Source organism: Neomonachus schauinslandi, chromosome 6, assembly GCF_002201575.2.
Source record: "Neomonachus schauinslandi chromosome 6, ASM220157v2, whole genome shotgun sequence".
Lineage (NCBI taxonomy): Eukaryota > Metazoa > Chordata > Mammalia > Carnivora > Phocidae > Neomonachus > Neomonachus schauinslandi.
This window is the reverse complement of record NC_058408.1, coordinates 39,218,733-39,240,697: the sequence shown is the minus strand read 5'-3', so window position 1 is coordinate 39,240,697 and position 21,965 is coordinate 39,218,733. Positions and strand designations below refer to the sequence as shown.

The 21,965-nt window shown below is 43.5% G+C and overlaps 1 protein-coding gene across 2 annotated transcripts in view; it reads left to right on the top strand.

The window, feature by feature from the left end:
- PTPN14 (protein tyrosine phosphatase non-receptor type 14) overlaps positions 1-21,965 on the top strand; it is a 177,593-nt gene that overhangs the window by 65,418 nt on the left and 90,210 nt on the right. For both annotated transcript variants that reach the window (XM_044915926.1, XM_021682758.2), the window contains exon 2: positions 11,896-12,224. In XM_044915926.1, coding sequence (XP_044771861.1) covers positions 12,051-12,224 — 174 coding nt within the window. In that variant the 5' untranslated portion in view covers positions 11,896-12,050. The remainder of the gene's footprint in view (positions 1-11,895; positions 12,225-21,965) is intronic.

Genomic DNA, 21,965 nt, shown 5'->3' with positions numbered 1-21,965 from the left:
GGTAATCACTCCGATGATATTCTAGCTCACATGGTAAATGATGGCTGATAGAATAGTACTCCTGAAGGAAGACTTCTCCCCAATTTTTTTATATCTAGCATTTAGGAGCGGTAGTATTTATTTATTTATATTTTTATTTTTAAAGATTTTATTTATTTGAAAGAGAGAAGGAGAGCATGCATGCGCATGCATAAGGCGAGGGAGGGGCAGAGGGAGAGGCGGACTCCCCGCTGAGCAGGGAGCTGGACTCCACTGGACTCAGGGCTTGAGACCAGGCCCTGACCCAAAGGCAGACACTTTATCTGCTGAGCCACCTGGGCGCCCCAGGAGAGGCAGTATTTAACATATGGGTTTTTTGGTTTAACACAACATTAATACTCCAAAGATTGAATAAAGACAAAGTAGATGTTCTGTTTCCCCTTTTATCCTTCGAAGATGGACATGTTCCACACCTTTCTCCAAGCTTGTGTAAGCATAAACACATACATGATGACTAGCTTTGCTTTGCTTTTTGCCTTATGTATTATCCTGCAACTTTTGCAACCAGCCAGTCGGTACAGAATTTTTAATGGGTGTTGCTCTGAGTTCATAGATTCAGAGTTAACTAATTTTTGATACCTACATAATACCCTAAATAATGTGGCTATGCCAGAGTTAATTTGGTCATAACTCTATAGATAGGTTGTTTTTAGTTCCCCACCTTTTACTACAGACGATGTTTACTGCACCATCCTTCTACATAATCCTTAAGATTCATTGCTTTTATTTCCCCAAAGTAGCATTGCTGAGTTAGAGTATGCGTTAATTATAGTGCGGAGGGATGTGGGGTTCTAAAAGCTGTAGAAAGCATTGTTGGTTCCTGGCCTTGCACAATCTAGTTGAAGAATAGATATGCATTTATTTTCCCAGGGATGTTTTTGCTGATGTACAAAGATTTCCATAGACAGGGTTTATTTCCAGGGAGATTTGAAATCCTTAACATTCTGAAACGTAGGTATAAATCAGGAGAGCAAAGGGAGCCTCATGAAGTAGGTTTACTCTGTGTCGTGTTTGCTGTATTTATCAGATATGAATTTGTTAGAAATCATACATGTTTAAGTTTCTCAGTTTTTAAGAGCTAAGAGTCCAACTTGAGAACTGAAGTCCTTGAGATTTGCCCTCCTGTTTCTTCCTGTGCCTACACCTTCCAGGGCTGCAGACGTCCCCCACCCAGGGGGAGAGCCATCCCGCAGGTAGCATCTTGTCTGTAGCGGCCCGGGCTTGCTCAACACTGATGCAAGCAGCTGAGCATATCTTCAGTTTTGAGGTCACTAATGGTAACAGGAATGTTCGTATGCTAACAAATTGTTTTTATAACAGCAAAGTTACTGTGCTAGAAACAGGTGCCTTTTCTTTGTACTGTCCCTGAGAGCTGCTTAGTACGACATACGTTTTTCCAAGTACCCACTTAGGGTGTGTGTGTGTGTGTGTGTGTGTGTATGTGTGTGAGATAGGCAGGGGACAGAAGAAAGGACGATTATGATGGGCTTCCTGTGCGTGTGTGTGCATGTGCACATGTTGTCTACCTATTATGTAGATGCCAACCTGTAGCATGACCATCTCTGTTTAGAAGCTTTGTTTTTTCCCATTAGTAATTAACATTTGGTTACGTCAGTTGGGATTATGCAACTCTGAGCAGCTGACACTAGTTCATACCTGTTTCCATTCTTTCTCCCCTCTGATTCAGTTTCTTGGCTCTGGAGAAGTGAATTGCATTTTAACACTTTAGACCCTGCTTGCTTGTATTCCTGACTCACTGAAGTGGTCACCGTATCTGAAACCCACTGAGCAGCCTGTCATGGTTTCCAGTCCGTGAGACCTGTAGTTGCTTGTTTTGCATTCACGTTTTGTCTCCTTGTGAGACATCGCCTCACTTTTAAAAATTCGATAACCATTGGCTTGTTGGAAAGCAGTTCTTACCCTTTTGACACTTGGCAGTCTGGTTTCCGTGGGCTTCCTGCAGTATTCAGTGACAGGAACAGTAAGGACAGTGACTGCGGACGAACGAACAGCGCTCACTGTGTGCCAGGCACCGTGCCAGCACTTGATATATTACTAACGGGTGTAATCCAGCAGCTCTGGCTGGTGGGCATTGTTACCACCCCATAGTACAAATGTAGAAAGTGCGGCAGCCTCGGAGCTATGGTTCTACAGCCTGTAGGTGGCTGATGCAGGGAAATCACTCCACATCTGGGCGAGGTTCACTGGTGGGGCTCGAGAAACCAAGGAACGGGGCGATGTACCCAGGGAAGCTGGGCGCTGCATGCACCGACCCACTTGGAGAGAGAGTTGGCAGAGAGGCGGGGCTGCTGCTGATGTTTGGATAGGAAGTGACATGGGTGAGTCCTCCCATCCGAAAGCCCTGGCCATGTGAGGGGGAAGTTGAGGGAACTCAGGCATGGGCAGGAAGGAAACAGGAGAGGGAGGTGTGGAAAACTTTGCTAACAAGGGAGGTCACTGGTAACAGCCTCTCAGAGAGTCCCTCTCTTGATCAGTTTTGTCCCTTCAGGGTGCACATCCTGGAGGAGGGTGAAGCAAGCTGGAGGTACGTTTACCTTCAGCGAGTTTCTTTTGTTTTGATGAGTGAGTCATACGAACAGGCTGGAAAACCTCTTCGGTTGCTCTTGTGATTGTGTTTTTCAAATTGGTTTTTGAAGAGGTCGTATGTGATGGGCCAGGATTACCCCTCTCTGCAGCACAGACTGGAACCGTAGAAGGGAGGTTGTCTAGGTAAGAGGCACTGGGTTGGGGGGTGGAGGTATGAGATGCTGTGACGGGGCAGGACCCTGATTCTGCTGCCTTGCCCTCTGCATAGAACCTCCTAGGGCTCAGGATACATTTCCGCCATATCTGAATAGAGTCCACTCTGGGTGAGCAAAGATAGACTGCAGATGGCATGGTGAAGCCTTCCTTACAGAATGTGGTTGTTTGCTCTTGTCATGGTTATTTTTATATCGTTTTCTACCCCCTTTCTGGGCATTTTTAGCATGGTTTTAGCACCGAGTAAGAGCACAGGGTAAGACAGTGTCATTAGTAACTGTGTGATCTTGGGCAGGGTCTTAACCTCTCCTGCCTTGGTGCCCTAGTCTTAAAATGGGGGCATTAGGAATAGCCATTTCATAGGGCCATTGGAGATAATGCTTATTAGCAGAATGCCTCCGTCATTGTATCTGCTTTAAAATGGAAGTGCCCATTATTGTCTTCTTAGTGTTCTAACACTTGCAGGACTCTCCCATTCTGCTTCCTATCTATGATTAGCTGTGACCTTCTAGGACACACATCACCCTGGGTGTAGACACTGACTGCGAAAAGAACTGGATTTGGAGAGTTGCGGATTCTACAGTCTCTCAAAGAAGGGTGGAGTCTCTTAGGACAAAGCATTCCTGGCATGAATAGACAGAGAAAGCTCATCAGAGGAGTAAGTGAGAGTCAGGTGTTCTGATAGAGTTCATTGAAAGCAAGTTGCACAGGAAGAGTCCCTTATTCTCTGCCTGATTGTTCTTTGCATTTTATTCAACTTGTCAGCTTTACCTACAAAAGGAATTTTTCTTGCCTTCTTTTAAAAATGGAATGCAAAATGATTACTGTCAATTTGATGTAGTTAAATGCAAGCTTTTTTGGAAGGGCAAGAGGGGTTTGCATGGAGGAGAATTCTGACCCCTTTTTTCTGTGACATACTCCCGCAAAGTGGGCACTGTTTTCTATTTTGCCAGATTACTTTATTAAGTGCCGTTTAAGAAATACTTCTTTATTAAAAAACAACAACAATAACAAAAAACACCCCCTAACTTTTAATACGGAAAATTTCAAGCACATACAAAATTGTAGGGAATGGTATGAGCCCTGACATCCCTGTCTGCTACCTACAACAACTGCAGCTCTCATGGCCAATATCGCTTTATCTGTACCCCCACACAACCCCCCCACCCCGTTTGTTTGTTTTGAGAGAGAGAGACCATGGGCATGGGGTGGGGGGGGGCAGCGGCGGGGCAGAGGCAGAGAATCTTAAGCAGCACATTCAGCCCAGAGCCCAACATGGGGCTCGATCTCACCACCCTGAGATCTTCACCTGAGCCAAAATCACGAGTCAGATGCTTAACCGACTGAGGCACCCTGGCGTGCACCCCCCCACCCTGTTATTTTTAAGCAAATTCCCGATAAGATATTATTTTATCTGTAAATATTCAAGATGTGCTTTGAATGCCTTAAAAGTTTGAGTAAAGTCAAAAATGAACACTTTCATGTTTTGAGATCCTTCCTGTGGGAAGATCATGTCTCTCTAGAGACCTAAGGGCAGTGATCCTCAAAGGGAATGGGGAAATGATCTTTGTCAATGATGACTTGGGGGCTTTTTCAAACTCCTTGTCTCCCCAGGCTTTGCTCCCTCCCTACCACCCCCTCCCACATACAGTTGAAAATGTAGCCTTTGATTCTTCATAGAACTGGTTTGCTTTGAGTGTTAGAGCAGGAATAATCAATAGAGAACCACTGCTTGGGGGAAAAAGTGATTCCAGAAGCTTTGCTACTCAACCAGTTTTTTTGTTGTTGTTGTTATTTTTAACCACCATGCATGGGACTGTTTACAAGTATATTTGTTTACTGCCATCTTAACCAAAGTATGCTAGATGTTAGTCAGTCGTCCCTATTTACTACAGGGTGCTTTCAACACAGTTTTCCATGCTATGGAATGCTTATTTTTATAGTTTACCTCCCTCATTGCCATTTTATTCCCTGCCAACATACTTTATCTCTTTTAAATCTGCTAAGGGCTAAGAAGCAAGGTTTGTGAAGGTATATCAAGTTAGAGTAAATGAAGTGTGAGGGTGGTTTTTTTGTTTGTTTCTTGAGCAAAGTGTATGTTGTTGGAATTAAGGACTTTGTGATATTTGATAGCTTCGAGGACGTTTTGGCTCCATTTCCTGGTTTTCGGCGCTATTCCGCGTGCATGTAGTTGGCATGCAGCCCTCTTTCGTGGAGGTCAGGTACCACTGTAGTGGGTCCTAGAGCAGGAATCATTCCAACCTCAGATACAGCTCCAAATACAGAAATGTAGACACATTTCTCTACCTCCCACCACTGGATGTTTGCAAGTGAGTTAGCTGGAGGGAGAGGAAGGAATTTAAAAATGTGACCATTCTTGCTTTTGTTCTAGTTATTTAGCAGCTAACAGTTAGGGGCTTGTGCTTTAAACCTTGCACCACATTTTACTTGGCTTCAAATAATTCGATATATGGCTATAATTTGGGTATTCTATAGTACTAAAATTTATAGAAGAAACCGACAGTGTGATTTTTTTTTTTTTTTTTTTCACCGAACAGAACTACGTTCCTCTCTGCTCTTCTTCAAGGGGGAATCAGAGAAGGCATTTTCCATAGTCTTTTTTGCCCCATGGCCTCCTAACCCTTTTTAAAAGTCTCCTTAGAAAAATGACATAGTACTTTTCAAAACTGAGCTGTGCCTCATGCAGGTTTATACACAGGATGGACTAGTTGCATCATTTTTTCCTTTCTCACACCCAGACCAGGGTTACATAGTTCTGTGAGGTATGCTTGGGAGTTGTAATAATGTGGAATGCTGGAAAAATTCCAGAGACTGTTAGTAAATACAGAATGCAGCTGAACAGCAGTTAGCTTTTGTTCGTGATTTCAGAACTCACCCTTAGGAAAAAAGCAAGGCAAGTATACATAATATAGCGTAGGAAATAAAAGGATGACAGTGTTTAAGATTTGGATTTTAATTTGTCTTTCCCCTGAAGACTGTGCAGGTAATTCAGGACAGAGGATTGAGCTGTATTTGGTTGGTATTCTGAAAGGTCTCTCCACTTCTTACCCATCATGTTTAAAATTTTTTAGATCAGCCAACTGACTTTCTATATTATGAGAAAGCTGGCTTTGCTTTGTGTTTTCAACTTGGCAGGTGTTTTGCTGATATGTTTGGAGGGGGGAAAGAAAGAAGAAGGTAAATCCACAGCTGATAGTTAAAAGATGCAAACGTATATATTAGATCTTTTCGGAAGCTGATTGGTCAGGAATGAATTTTAGAAGTGACTTTGAAGCTTTTCTGTATGTTCTCTCCTACTGTAGCCTATTCTATAGAAGGCCTTTAAAGTGTAGTGTTTACAGAGCAAATGTCCCTACAAATTGCTTTCGGCAATCATGGGCACATTGGATTATCACATGAGTAATTCCATTGTAGTTTTTGCAAAGAACTTCCATGGGATGTGGCATCTCTCTGGTCTCTGAGACCACCCCCAGTGTAAGACACATCAAGGGCTGGAAAAGGCAAACTTGGGTGGTGGGAATGTTCTTTTAGAAATCTGGGTTCAATTTTTTTTCCCTCAAAGAGCACCAGTGAGCTGAGTAACTTCTCATCCCTCTTCTCCACAGTTTAGCCTCTCTTAAGGCCCCGAAAGTCAGACCTATCTCGGGCTCCAAATTCCTCAGGTGTCACTTGAGGTCATCTGGAGGCCCCTGCCCTAGCTTGGCCTCAAAAACAACTATTTCAGGATTCATTCTTTCATCATAATGACAAATATTTAGTTAGCTTTCTGCCATGTCCAAAGGAGACTACAAATCTGAATCTGACACAGATCCTTCCCTTCAAAATTTTCTTTGGGGAGCTAAGACACATCCAGGGGTTTCTCTGGGGTGAGGGAGACTGTGATGTCAGCTCTAGAGACACAGCTATGTGGATTATAAAACCAACAGCAATTTGGAATCCTTTTCCACTGAAAAAAAGTACAATTGTTTAACACAAGACAATATACATGTTATTGACGAAGATAAGAAAAAGGCCACAGCCTTCTTACCCTCTTAGGATGGGTGGGCTCTTTATGGGAGCATTTCTTCTAATGATGGACTCCTTTTTGCTCCAGGTGTCAGTGTTTGGGGGTTACAAGGTGGAGTGCTAGGAGAGTACATGGTTCAAGTTTTATACTTGGTCAGTTTCCCTGTGGACTTGTCATACCTTCGTGTTCAACTCCTGTGTTGTTTGCTTTTTTTTTTTTTGATGTAGGTGGTAGGGTACTCAAGCCCTTCTTTTCACAGCTGCTGTGCTGTCCTTTGAGCAAACCTGGCTTCCTGTATGAGGGGGAAGGGGACATGTGTACACCCACAGAAGCATTTTCTCATTGGCTTCTCACAAACCGGTGGGGTGGGTAATATCCTCCGTAAACTGAGGCTGGGAGGGGTTAAGTCACTTGGCGTTCACCCAGGCCGGTTCTTGCAGGAAGGTCTGCACATGTTCCGTTTGTTTCCCGAGTAAATTTTGGTCCTTGGAGAGGACCTCCCTGCTCCATTGCACCTCCCACCTTCCGTCATGTGGGTGTCCTTCCTCCGGGCAGCCTTCAACATGCACTTGTCAGTTACTTCACAGACCCAGAGACCCCCGCAAGCTGCCGGAGAGGTCAGAGAGTTGGTGGCACTTTCCTTGCGATTTTATTTTTTTTCACATTTGCTTCTTATTCCCAGCGACTCTCATCACTAAAGGGCTAGGGTCTAACTCTTATCCAATGCTACTTTTCTCACTAAGGTACATCTTTGAAAAAGAGGATCAGCAGATGATGTTTTGAAGTTAGAATATGTTCCTGTTGGTCGTGAAAAAAAAATAAGTCAGCACTGTTGGTTTTACTGTCTATACTAACAATAACAACAAAGAGTCCCTTCCATGAATGGGTCTCAGCAACATTTGCAGCTTGGTATTATTTACTGGAGATGTTCCTGAAGAGTAGATAAAACTTTATCTTTTAAGTGACTTTATTTGTAAGGGAGCTTTCTATTAAAAAAACAAACAGACAAATCTTACAGTAAATAGAATGATGACCCCCTAATTTGATCTCTTGTCAGGAAAATCTAAAGCATCATAAACATATGACCTTTTTAGGAGAATATGGCACTTAGTTCTAGGTTTTATAATGTTGTTCATGTGCTACAGTAAATATGGCCCCTGAGAGCCACATGGGCAAAGTAATTAGAGTGCCAAGAGCCAGACTATTTAACAGAGAGGACTTGCTTGTAATAGATTTCACATCCAGTCTACTGTCTGGTGGCGTATCTTAATCCTTGCTCCCTCTGGCTAGCAAGGACAAAGAGGAGGAATTAGGCTTAAAATACAGAGGGTGCTGGGTTCCATGTAATGAAGAACTCTGTGCCTGTTTAATAGTTAAAAGATGGACTCGTGATACATGTGCTATGGATTCTTTGAGAGCTAAACATGGCGGATAATTCATGGACTATTCAGATGGTAAAACAGAAAGGGATTAAGAGGTCCTCTTCTCAAACCCTATGGTTACAGATGAGTGTCACATAGGTTATCTACTTGAAATCATTCAGGTGGAGCCCATCCTAGAGGTGAGGAGTGTCTTAAATGAGCTCCTGGAAGCCCTTCCCAGGGTTACAGCTCTGTGACTAAACAAGTTCTGGGTATAAATACCAGGAGCTTTTAATTTAGGTGAAAGATGTAGGTGTGAAAGATGGAGAAAATAGGTCTCTGGCTCTGGAGGAGTTTAGAGTCAAATGTGCTAATACTTTTTTTTTTTTTTTTTTTTTAAAGATTTTATTTATTTATTTGAGAGAGAGAGCACATGAGAGGGGGGAGGGTCAGAGGGAGAAGCAGACTCCCTGCACAGCAGGGAGCCCGATGCGGGACTCGATCCCGGGTCTCCAGGATCATGACCTGAGCTGAAGGCAGTCGCTTAACCAACTGAGCCACCCAGGCGCCCCAAATGTGCTAATACTTTTAACACGAGTTTGATTGGTATGTTAAAATATGCAGAAATGATGTGGGAGTTCAGACAAAGAATACTTTGCTGGGAGGGATCAGAGAAATCTATTGAAAGAGGCAGCTGCATTTCAACCGAGCTGTGAGGGCTATGTTTAGTACTGGCATTGAGGGTTGCCTTTTTTTTTTTTAATCTTTTGACTATGAACATTTTTAGGTATACAGAAAAGCTGAAAGAACAGTGCAGTGAATACCTGTACACCCAACCATCTACATTCAACAACTCTTAATGTTTTGTCATATTTGTTCAACTCTGAATTCGTATATGTACGTATTGGGTTTTTTTTAGCCATTTGTGAGTAAATTACAGATATTACGACATTTTTACTCCTAGATGTATCCATTGGCATCTCCTGAAGCATTCTGTTAGACGAGCACAATTCCGCTATCAAAAATGGAAGAAAATTATCAGTAATACATTAATATCTAATTTCCATTCCCTATTTCAAATTTCCCTGTCTCATGTCTTTCATAGCTATTTTTTTAACCCTGGATTTGATTAAAGTTCACACATTGCATTTTGTTTTTAGAAGTCCTAAATCTCTTTTACTCGAGAGCCACCTTCCTCCCCCACTCCCTGTTCAATTTTTTTTGTTTCATGACATTGACTTTTCAGACCAGTTTTCTTATAACTTTTTTCTTGATACCTTACCTGGCAAGTTTCTTACAGATTGAAGATTTAAATTGTTTTAAAACTCTTTAAAATAGTTTGGTATTTTCTAGGAGATATATTGCCAGATTGTCAGACGTTGCTTCTGACATACCATTTTTAGTAGCTAACATATTTAGAATATGCTAATCTTTATTTGCAAAAATAATATAAGGCGGGGCGCCTGGGTGGCTCAGTCATTAAGCGTCTGCCTTCCGCTCAGGTCATGATCCCAGGGTCCTGGGATGGAGCCCGGCATCCGGCTCCCTGCTCAGCGGGGAGCCTGCTTCTCCCTCTCCCACTCCCCCTGCTTGTGTTCCCTCTCTCGCTGTGTCTCTCTCTGTCAAATAAATAAATAAAATCTTTAAAAAAAAATAAGAAATGTGTACAATATAGAGAGTTCGATATAATATTAGCTCTACCTAGCCCTGTTCATCCTTTTAGTGAACTTACATTCTTTCCCATTACTTTGCGTGTTTTCATTTATTATAAAAATTGCAATCATCTCTATTTTGTGTACATTTACTTTTTATTTCACTAACTGTGCATTATGGATGGCGTCCTATAGAATACACAGCAGGGATTGTTTTTAATAGTGGCTGGGATAAACGTATACCCAGCCAGCCACATTCTTTCATAGGTGTTTAAGGTGAGACACACCCAAATATAAAGTACCTGGCCCAGGATTAGAAATGTGGCTTCTGCCCACAGAGCAAATATTTTGCCCACAGAGCAAATATTTAATATACGAGTGAAATCTTGGTGTCTTCTTGCCCTGTGCTTCAACAAGTGGGGGAATGAATGTGTGAGTAGTCAACTCTTAAGGGCTCTATGTTTGAATTCGGGCTCTCTCTTTTTTGCTTTTTTGGGTGGGTCCCTACATCGTCTCTTCTGCAGATATCAGATCATCAGGTTGGCCTACCTTAGAGGTAAACACGACACTCTGCCAACACAGAGTGATTTAGAAACGTTAATAGATTTTACCAAGCCACAGTCTCTAGCATGTGTATTTTAAGCCATCATAAAACATATACCTGTCATGCTAAGGAATGTGCCAGAGGGCAGGCATCAAAGACTGGCCGAGGGAGTCTGGGGAGTATGTTTTGCTGTGTTGTAGGGTTGTGCCCTGACAACCTCGGTGAGGTCTGGGGTAGTTCCTAAATATTAAAGTCACTTTATTTATTAATTCAGGAATTTCTGTAAGTAGTTATTCATACTTGCCCATCTAAGTGTCCAGGGGCTCAAAGGTAATTCTGTGGATGAAGGGTGTGAAGACAGGCTGAATCTGCTTGAGTTAGGGAATCAAGGTAACAGAACGATCATAGGAGCAAGAGATGGTCTTTTGAGCTGAATGGAGAAGGGAAAGTGGAACAGAAAGGCTGTCTGGACCTTTCTGGCTTCTTTGGTAGATATGATTAATGAGCTCCCAGTGGGAGCGTTGCTGGCTCAGGGTGGAACAGTAAAGCCGCTTTTATTGTTGTTTTATTCTTGTGTTCTCCATGGCAATCATGTTATCAATCAACTTTGGTGGGACATCAGGGTGTCCGTACATCTCATTATTAGTAAGTTAAAGTATCTGCAATTTGGTGACAAGACTTTTGCATCAGGCGTTGTTTTGTAAAAGAACAAAATGATGGTCGGGTGGTTCCCCACGTTGAACTGTCTTAACTATTTGGTGAAGAAAAACACAGAGTTGTGATATTAAATGCACAAGGATTCATGTATTTGAAACGTTTTAAAATGCAGAATGTTGCTGACTCTACAAAATGTGCATTCCTTCCATTTTTCTATCCTCCATTCTAAATGTATAAAGTAAATAAGAAGATAAAAGCAAATAACAGAATAAATATTAAAAAAAAATAAAGACACCTGTTAATGAAAAGAAGGAGGCAGTGTTGCAAAGAGGGAGGGAGGAACAAGATAAGATCCTAAGTTCAGGATCAGCGAGCACTGAATTCCTGGAGCCTCACTTCTTTCTTCCCTAAAAGGGGGATCATAAAATCTACCCAATCAGGTTGTTAATGAGATCGGAATGAGATAAAAGATAGAAGTTAAACAGTGCTCAGATTCCACTCCTGCTGCTTTCTTGAGCGGACAGGATGGTACAGTGAGAAAAGCATGTGACGTTAACGTTGAACAGACATCGGTTCAGATTCTGGCTTTGCCATTCACTCTGTGCATCTTTGGATGCATTCTTTTCATCTCTCCGACCCTCTCTGTCCTCAGCTGTCCAGTGCATTTTATCAGATCCCCCCCAATAAGGTAAGATAAGATAAAGAGCATGGGCTCCGCCAAGACGCTTGGGAGCCTCAGAGCTTGCTGGTTCCCAAAGCGGGGTGTTCATCCCGTCCCGGGGCTGTGTGCTCACTCGTTCGGACTATCTCGAGCTTCCCTCGCCGCTGATGACCTTGCTGCTTGTCCGTTTGCAGCGATCCTCTGGAGGGCCGCGCCGGACATGGACACCTCTCTCGGCATCTGGAGGAGCACGTGCTGTAGTGTCGTCACCCAGTCACAAAGCTGCTAAGGCCGTCTCAGGGGCGTGGGCGCCAGGAAGGGAAGGCGGCGTCGGGGGGGCCACATCGCCATGCCTTTCGGCCTGAAGCTCCGCCGCACGCGGCGCTACAACGTCCTGAGCAAGAACTGCTTTGTCACGCGGATCCGCCTGCTGGACAGCAATGTGATCGAGTGCACGCTGTCGGTGGAGAGCACCGGGCAGGAGTGCCTGGAGGCCGTGGCCCAGAGGCTGGAGTTGCGCGAGGTAAGAGCGGGAGTGCGCGGGAGGGCGGGGCGGCTGAGGCCCGAACTCACCGAGGGGACCGGCCACCTGCCGCTTGGCACCTGCCCGGCTTTCCAGCCCCAGCGTCCGGTGTAGAAGGGTCCTGCTGCCCTTGGCCTAGGCTTGATCTCGCAGCCTCAGTGGATCAGGAGGCCTGCCCCGATGCGTGACAAGCAAGGACCCCGCCCAGAGCATGCCCAGGGTGGCGGCTTCCCTTTCGTTCCGCGGGTGAGGAGGTTGGGGGTTGGGGGTAGCGTCTAAAGTCATTGTCTCTCTTTCAAACCATTGAGTGGGTAGCTGGCGTTTTGGCGTTCCAGCTGCAGGTCTAAGAGAAAACACGCACGGAGGGGGTGGATGCAGCTGCTTTTCGTTTTTGTTTGTTTCTATATTTTCCTCTTCAAAGAGGGGAAAAGTATTTAAAAGGAGCATGACCAGTGAGGCTTTTTGTGGGCGCTTGTAAAATGGGCGTTTTGTTCCTTTCAAGATTCTAACTGACCCTCCTTTTCTTGGCGCCGTCTGTGAGACTACTTCGGGCTTGAAGCAAAGCCAGGGTTGACCGTGAAGGTGGTCAGGTTACCACTCTTCAGAAGGAGACTCCTAGGGCAGCCCTGCTTTTTCCAGCCTTATAGACATTTGAGAGAAGAGGGTTTCCTGAGACCCCCCTCCCCCTCCCCCACGCAGGTGTGTCCTGAGAGCCACTTTGGGGCAGGCGGGCCAGTGGGTAAGATGATGTAATAGATACAGTGGTTACCAGCATGGAAGGGACTACAAGCCCCTGGGATCTGAGGACCGGGAAAAGCTCTGTGGTTGTCCTAGGCCCTGTGCCCACATTGCCTGCCTCGGCAGGGTGGTAGGGTGAGCGGTGGTGCCTGCTGGAAGTGATGGTGTTTGATGTCGTCCTGCATACTGGCCTCATGATCCACCTTCTCGACGCATGCACACTGGAAGGGGGGTCCGGGAAGGTCTTCCTCTCCCCTTGGCGTCCTCCGCAGACTGACTGCCGTCCTCTGGGGGGACTGTTTGACCTGAGCACGTCTGTCTCCTGCCAGTCTGCAGGTTTATGCTTTGGTTTCTGTGATCGGGGCTTCATTTGAAGTGTATTTTCCTGACGGAGACTCTCCTGTCCCACAGCTACATGCAGCTTTGATGGCTGACCCAGTGGAAAAACATGGGAGGTGTTCTGACCTTGTTGGTTGATAGCTGGTTCCTTTTTGCTTATCAGTGGCACATTTGGGTATACATATTTACATATATGCATGCGCATAAAGGAGAAACCTTAAGACTGGAGATAGATCCGTTAGGAGACTGGTCTAAATTTCTTTCGAAGAGTTTAGTTATAGATTGTGCCACTTTTGAGTATTCTCAGTAACTCACATTAGGATAACGATTCTTTGCATGTATCGGGAGGCACTATATCATGCGCTGAAGCATGATATAAGCTCAGTCTTTCACGGCTTGGACTTGGGTTCAAGTGATAGTTCTGTCACTTATGAGTTAGGTGTGCTTGGAAAAGTTACTGCCCTTCTCTGGGCATCAGTTTTTTCACCTATAAAAGCGGAATAATGATACTCACCTTACGTATCTTATGGGGGCTGTTGTAAATATCAAAAGAGATTTGGTATGGGAAATGCGTAGTGCTGCATCTAATAATTTATGATTGTCCCAATTTTAGTGTCTTAAGAATTTTTGATTGAAGAAAATCTTGAGCAACCGCAGTGTGCCAGTTACTGTGTTAGGACTTGATGAATGAAGATAAATAGGGTATAATTTTGTCTTCAAGCTATGCACAGGTGAGTAGGGGAATCCAGCATTTAAGTGAAGTGAAGATCGAATGCGATCCATGCTACAAGGCAGCGCAGGGGCAGGCCTGAAAGGCAAAAGCTACCCTTAGAGTTGTGCAGTACACAGTCTGTGCCACTGACTACGGTGGCCCTGGGAGGGGGAGAGGATGCTTGGTGAAAGATGAACAGAGCCTTCACTCTCTGAATGAGGACTTGAAGGATGCCTAGGACTTCAGGTGGAAAAGAAAGCAAGGCCATCCAGGGCATGGGGAATTGGATTTTTGAAGATGGAAGGGCTCAGAAGGGTAGGTGCCATTCTTGGGGGCTAAGAAGGCATCTGTGTGCATCACCAGGTAGAGCTAGAGTCTAAGGTGCAACGGGAGGAGGGTCTGGAGATGTGTATGGTAATAATTACTCTCAACAGACTATTGTTTCTCTCAGCAAGAGGGCAGAGGTCAAACCCGGATTAGCCCACGACTGTTGTCACAAAGGATAAAGTCGTGATGTCCAGATTCTTCTGTCAAGTGTGTGTTGCAGTGTGATTGATCTTCTAATGCTAAGGTGGGGTTGACATTTAACGCTGGCTTTATTTTGACATGCTCTAAATGGGCGCATCCACATTAGAGCAAATCACTTTCTTTTTTTAATTGTATGCTTTTGTTCTGTGACAGACGACATTGAAGGTAATGCTATAGCTACTCTTGTGAGATCAGGCAATCTACTACTTTGTTCTTCATTTCCACATACACACCTCGAGGAGGAATGCATTGTTCCAGAAGCAGGAGGAGGAGGGGATGAACCTAGGGTCTGCTCTACTCACTTGACTTTCTTTGTATTCGGGTCGTTTTCCAAATAGAGCTAATGGAGCTTGAGAGGAGAAAGTGAAAATCTGTCTAAAATATAGCAAAATGTTTAGTCTTTATTAAGGCTTGGAAACCAGATTATGGTGGCTATTTGGTTTTGCCATTAGAAGTATTCTGGAGTCTAGGGGCGCCTGGGTGGCTCAGTTGGTTAAGCGACTGCCTTCGGCTCAGGTCATGATCCTGGAGTCCCAGGATGGAGTCCCGCATCGGGCTCCCTGCTCGGCAGGGAGTCTGCTTCTCCCTCTGCCCCTCCCCCCTCTCATGTGCTCTCTCTCATTCTCTCTCTCTGAAATAAATAAATAAAATCTTTAAAAAAAAAAAAAAAGTATTCTGGAGTCTAGATGTTTCCTAGATTTTATAATAGCATTATATTAGGAAAGGAAAATTAATTGATTTCACTTTTGATCTACATTATCATTTGTGTTTTGCCACTTTGTTTTATCATTTTAAAAATTGATTTGATTTTTTTTTTAAGATTTTTATTTATTTATTTAACAGAGATAGAGAGAGCACAAGTAGGCAGAGCGGCAGACAGAGGGAGAGGGAGAAGCAGGCTCTCCGCCGAGCAGGGAGTCCGATGTGGGGCTCGATCCCAGGACCCTGGGATCATGACCTGAGCCGAAGGCAGCCGCTTAACCAGCTGAGCCACTCAGGCACCCCTTGATTTGATTTCTTAAAGCACTTTAGCTTTATAGCAAAATTGAGTGGAAAACAGAGTCCTGTATACCTCCTGCTCCTTCCACTCCCACACCCTCCCCCACACCAGAGTAGAACATACGTTAGAATCAGATGAACCCAAGTTAACACGTCATTATCACCCGGATCCATAGTTTACATTAGAGTTCACTCTTAGTGTTGTGCATTCTATGGGTTTTGACAAATGTATAATGACATGGATCCATATGGCAGACTTTTTGAGAACCATGTCTGGTTTTGAATGGTACTGATATGCTGCCATTTCAAATGGCATTGAGAGGACCCAGGCCAGGCTCATAGTGTCAGCAAATGCATCAAGGCCTGAGGGAAGCTGAATATGAGAGGGTCCCTGCTCCCTGAAACCCTGGAGTTTAGAGACTAGGACAAACAAGAAACAAAGCAAAGGGGACAACCCGTGCTGAGGTACAGAAACAGGAAAGCATGTGGAATTTTCAGGGAAGGGCAGAGTTCATTTTGCAATGGTGTGTGTGGGTGTGGGTGTGGAGGGGTCACGGCAGAGAGGGTAGGAGTGTAGAAAGGCAGGTGGGAGTCCGCTTTTGAAGGGTTTGACGTGTCTGGCTAGGGAGTTTCAACTGGGTTCTGTTTCTAAAATGTGTCACAAAAATCGTTAAAATAACCGCCACCTTTTAATGCACCCCGTCTTGTGCCGAGCACCCTCTCCATATCAATTCATCAAATTCTCTTAACTCTGTGAGATGGCTTCTCTGGCTGTCTCCATGTTACCGATGGGGACATCGCAGCACAGGGTGACCTGCTGGCCGTGCTGGGGCTGGCTCAAACCCAGGCGCGCTGACTCCACTGTTCGGATTCCCAGGGGTGCATGTGTTGCCGCAGAAAAGGAGCTGTGGCAAAATGCTTTGGGAAACACCCTCATAAGTGCTATTTTTTTTTTTTAAAGGTGTTGAAGTCAGTGTTTCACAATTATTTTAGCCTCATGTTAAATCCTCTTTGAACTGTTTGGAGAATAAAGCACTGCGGTGAGATGGGGAAGCCATCTGAGGATTTCAAGGCGGAGTGTGACATGAACACCTTGCATTTTAGGAAAAGTACCAAATAGAGAATGAGGATTGGGTGACAGGAGGGACAGAGATGCTAGCTGGGTGGACTTAACAATAGTCCTGGCAAGAAGAAATAAAATGGACTCCTTAGGGAAAAAAAACAAATTTTTTAATTGGTTTAAGTTCAGAAAAAAAAATTAGGTATGAATTTCTGGCTAGGAACTTTTTTTTTTTTTTTTTAAGATTTTATTTATTTATTTGAAAGAGAGAGAGCACAAGCCGTGGGAGAGGCAGAGGGAGAAGCAGTCTTCCCGCTGATCAGGGAGCCCAGTGCGGGGCTCGATCCCAGGACCCTGGGATCATGACCTGAGCCGAAGGCAGACGCTTAACCTGCTTAACCTACTGAGCCACCCAGGCGCCCCTAGGAACTCTTATTAAGGAAAAGACTTAAGATGTAGAGGCTCAGAAAATTAGAATTCTGGTAATATGGTTAAAACATGTTTGGATTAATGGAGGTCACCCTTTTCTTTGCTTCAAATGAGATCTTAGGTGGAACTTCCATGTATAAAATGGAGCTGTTGTGTTTACAGAGCAGGTGGATATCTGCAACCCCGTGTCCTTGTGCCCTTCCTACCTTCCAGTACAGTTTGAAAATCACTGGCCTAGGTTACGAGAGAAATAGTGAAAACAGTGTGTCTTGTGACTAATTCTCATATTTAAAAAAATAAATGCATGGAGAAGCAGCGGGGTTTATGGCTATGAATGTGAGTGTGGACCAAGCCGCCTGAGTTTGAGTCTTGACTCTCCCACTTACTACCTGTGTCACCTTGGATAGTTACTTAACTGCTCTGTGCCTCTGTCTCCTCATCTGTAAATGGAGATGGTAATAGTAGTAACCTCCATGAGTTGTTGGGAGGATTAAAAGAATTAGTTTTTGCAACATTGCCACAGTATTACAGAGCTTGGCACATGGGAAGCACTCAGTATGGTGGTCTCCTCTGTGAGACGCCACGTGGGCTCTCTAGACTCTGCCACAACACCTCCAAAGAGTGGGTTCTTACCCTTTTTTAAGTCTGCTTGTTTCATTTTTAGATGGCTTGAATTATTAGAAACCGTGATCAGACATTGAGCCAGAATCTTTCAATTTCTTGAACAGTTATTAAGGTTGTATTGTCCAATATGGTAGCCACTGGCCACATGTGGCCACTGAACACTTGAAGCGTGACTAGTTTGAGCCGAGCTGCGCCATTACTGTAAAATACACATCAGATTCCAAAGATCTAGTATGAAAAAAGTTAAAATATCTCTTAAATCATTTTTATATTAGTTACATGTTGAAAGCATACTATTTTGAATATATTTTTTTAAATAAAATTTATTAAAATTAATTTTGCTGTACTTTTTTAATGTAGCTGTTAGAAAATGTAAAATCAAATATGGGGCTTATATTTGTATTTCTACTAAACAGCACTCTTCTAAGAAAGGCAAGGAGGCCATGTTAATAGGAATAAGGAATATTAAGAACTTTTTTGGAATATAAAGAATCCAATAAAATCTAGAAATATGCTAGAATTATTTCCTTTAGGGTTACTCCTGACTCTACTTTTAACTAGAGAATAATAAATGGAGGAGGGATAAATAATTTCACAAAGGTACCTTCAGAGCTAAACTTTATTTAAGACAGAGACCCATTGCTTTATCAGGAAATCTACTCTTGGGAATGGTGAATTTGATAACTCTTGGATCTCTCCTACGGCTAGACTAAGAGCCCTGGTTTTTAAAGGAGCCTTAAAAAAAAAAAAATCCCTGATCATTTCATAGGGTGGGTGGTGATCCTCAGATTTATCCCCTTTTTCTTTTGTGAATTTATATTTTCGTTTTTACTAAAAGGTGATTTATCCCAAGCTATGGGCTACAGTAGAAATGTCCCCCATTTTGCTGTTTTCATAATGGCTAGAATTTGTAAAGATACCGAATCTTAACTAGCTTAAGCTAACTTACATTAGGGATATTTCTGTGGTTTGATTTTATGCTAATTTTCTGGGCATTGTTACGTAACGTGTGATGAAGAGAAACGGAAGACCTCATTTCCTGGCCTGTCTGGTAATAGTGGAGTTTGCTGTATTTGAGAGCCTGAGCTCTCACCATATCCATATATGTTTGTATTTGCCCAGGGCTAAAATCACACTGATCAAGAGTCAGCTGAAGAGTAGACTGCTGGGAGATCTCTGGCCTCTGAATTTTGTATTGCTTTTTGCCTTTGTAAAGATTATAACGTGAGATCTTGTTCTCGTACTGTCAGTTCTATGAGGCAGACTGGCACCAGTGTCTGTTTTCTAGATAGAGAGATTGTAGGTGAAATAATTTCCCGTCTTAACTTGTAAGTCTTCATCTCTCTGGATATTTGAGTGAGCTGTACAGCCTCAGAAGAGTGATTTTTCTCCCCCCCACCCCCCTTGGCTATGAGGTTTGCTTCTTGGGCCTGTGTTACACTCTACAGTCACTTTTCTGATACTTTTATGAAAGATGGGCTAGGCAAATGAAGATGGGGCAGTCGGGTCAGTTACAGAAACCCCAGGCTTGCCCAGAGTAGAGGTGGATTGCGCACACGTTGTTCGCCAGGGTCGTCCAACTCATGTCGAGTGGTTTATTTTCCAAAGCCGTTGGAATGAAATGGCATCAAGTGCTGTTTCGGAGTCTGCTTCTAGTCATCTTTTGAAGCGTTTTCCATGCCTCAGTGAAAGTTTTAATGCTTAAGTGTAATTCCTGTCTGTTTTATGTGGAGGCATACCAACTCTCTGTTTCTTAATTTACAACCAAAATGCTAGCTCTGACAGGCAACCTATTACAACGTAATGCAAGATATTTTAAACTCTTGCTTCTGGATGATTAACTCTTCAAAATGCTTAAGATAAGATCGTGGATTTAATCCCTGGTAATTGCCAAGGCTGCATCTGTAACCCTTGCAGATAGATCAGAGCTGCGCCATTGGTCGCAAAACTGGAAAAACGAAGTCCTCAAAGAATCTTTCCCTATTCATAATAGCTCATGTGGGGAATACCACCATCTCTACAGGTAAATGAACAGACAAACGACAACAACTCAAAACTATTTTTAAAGGCCTTCACTAGAATCTTTTTCTTTGTACTGAAGAGGGATCTTACTTTGGCGCTAAAATATTCACACACCGATCTACCACTGAAGAAACTAGCATATTTTTGAGTGGATGCATGCATTTCTGCTTCCTCCGTTAAAATGAAAAACTCCAAACCAAATAGACCACGGAACCACTCATATGAAAATGTCACCTTAGTGTGCCTCTCTTTATACTGTTTCTTAGTAGTGCATTTTTAGTCGTTGATTCAGAGATGTGGTTCCTTTCCCTGGGAATTGATTCTTCTTTTTTCTTCATTGCAGTGAGCTCATTGCAGAACTCAAAGCACCAGACCTGTTTTCCAAAGAAAGCCAGAGAAATTAAATGGGATTTATAGCTCACCCAGAGGTATCATGAGGATTAGCTAGACCTGGCTTAGGTTTGCAGCTTCAGAGAGAAATAAAAGTGCCTGGGGTATTTACTTGGGCGATATGATGGATCCTTTTGGTCAGGAAGGGGGTGGTTTCTATTTGGAATCACCCTACCACACTCCCCTGAACCATGTGGCAGTGGTTAGCAGGGAAGCTCAGCTTTCAGGATTCAGAGGGAGTTTAAGTTGGCAAGTCAGTTACGAGCCAGCCTGGTGTGGTCCCAGCTGGGCCTGATGGGATTAATGGTCCCTTGCCTAATACACAGGAAGTTGATGGATGCACATGCTCGTTTCAGTGAGAGGTTAGTTTCTCATGCCTTTTCCTGGGAGCCACTGTATGGACACAGCGGAATAAACCTGCGCTGCATCAGAAACTTGAATAGAGCAGGCCGAGAACTTTGAGACAGGGTCTTTCTCCTTTGTTGAATACTCCGGGGTAGGGATTTAGCTAGAGGAAGAATGGCAGGGATGGTAGGGGGGTGGTTGGAGAAAGTTACTTTGGGCATAGCTTCACAAAACGGTGTGGGAATGGGGATCTCGTAAATGGATTTTCTTTTCCACGAGATAACGGGATTCAGCATCTCTAAAATTAGGTTATTCTGGCCATTTAGGGAGGAACTCTCACAATTCTCCCTTGTGCTGGACACCCCGTTTCTTGAGTAGTAATGTATTTCATTGGATAAATGCATAGTAGGTCACTCAAATATTCTGTGTCCTCTGGAAAATACCATATTGCAGCAACAAAAATATCTTATGCCATGAATTAGGTTTTTGCCGTAGAAGTGGTTTATGTCGTTATTCACAGTTCTGTACTGTTAATTATGGCTCAGGACTGGTACTGTGACTTCTCTTGTACCTCATCCTCCTTTTCATTATATGCATGTGTGTATCCGTGTGCATGAATGTGCATGTGTGCGCCATGGAATATTCTTTATCAGGGTGCTTTTTGGGGAAAGGTCAGATTTAATGATTGGGTGGGTGAGAATGAGAAAAGGAAATTTAAAATGCTAGCCTTCAGGGGCGCCTGAGTGGCTCAGTTGGTTAAGCGTCTGCCTTCGGCTCAGGTCATGATCCCAGGGTCCTGGGATCGAGCCCTGCATTGGGCTCCCAGCTCACCGGAGAGCCTGCTTCTCCCTCTCCCTCTGCTGCTCCCCCTGCTTGTATTCTCTCTCTCTCTCAAATAAATAAAGAAATCTTTTTAAAAAATAAAATAAAATGTTAGCCTTCAAAGCACAGGAGCAGTAAAAATTTTAAAAACTTTTTTTTTTTTTTTGGCAAAATTGATTGTAGAATGTTTATGCAGTTAACGTGGACCTGTTCTATTTTCAGTTTTACTCATTTGAGTGGATGTTGTCATTTGAATGAAGTATGATCATAAAATTATACCCCCAAATGTCAGGACTGTTTTAGTGAAAGTTAATAAATCATGGTTTGGCCTGTGAAGCAACTGCAAAGCTTGTCCTCCCTTTCTCCGCTCAGGCTTATAAAAGGGCTCTTTTCCAATGAAAATAACTGTTACATAGCATGTTACTATTTATATATATTACCTCATTTATTCTATGCACACTCACTCCTAGCCACCCCAAAGGCAGTGGCATACCCTTAAACAGCACTGTGCACCATTCAGGAATTCAGTAGAATGCAGAACTGCCTTGGACCCTTTTCAGACAGTTTATTAAATTAAGTACCCCGATTACCTCATTTTCACATTAGTTTAAGTCTACATCATAGATCCCCTAGGACAGCATCAGGGGTATGTTCCCAGGTCCCATAAACACCTGTAAGCCTCTAAAGAAAATCTTAGGGGAGGCACTATTTTGTGATTTTTTTTTTTTTTCTT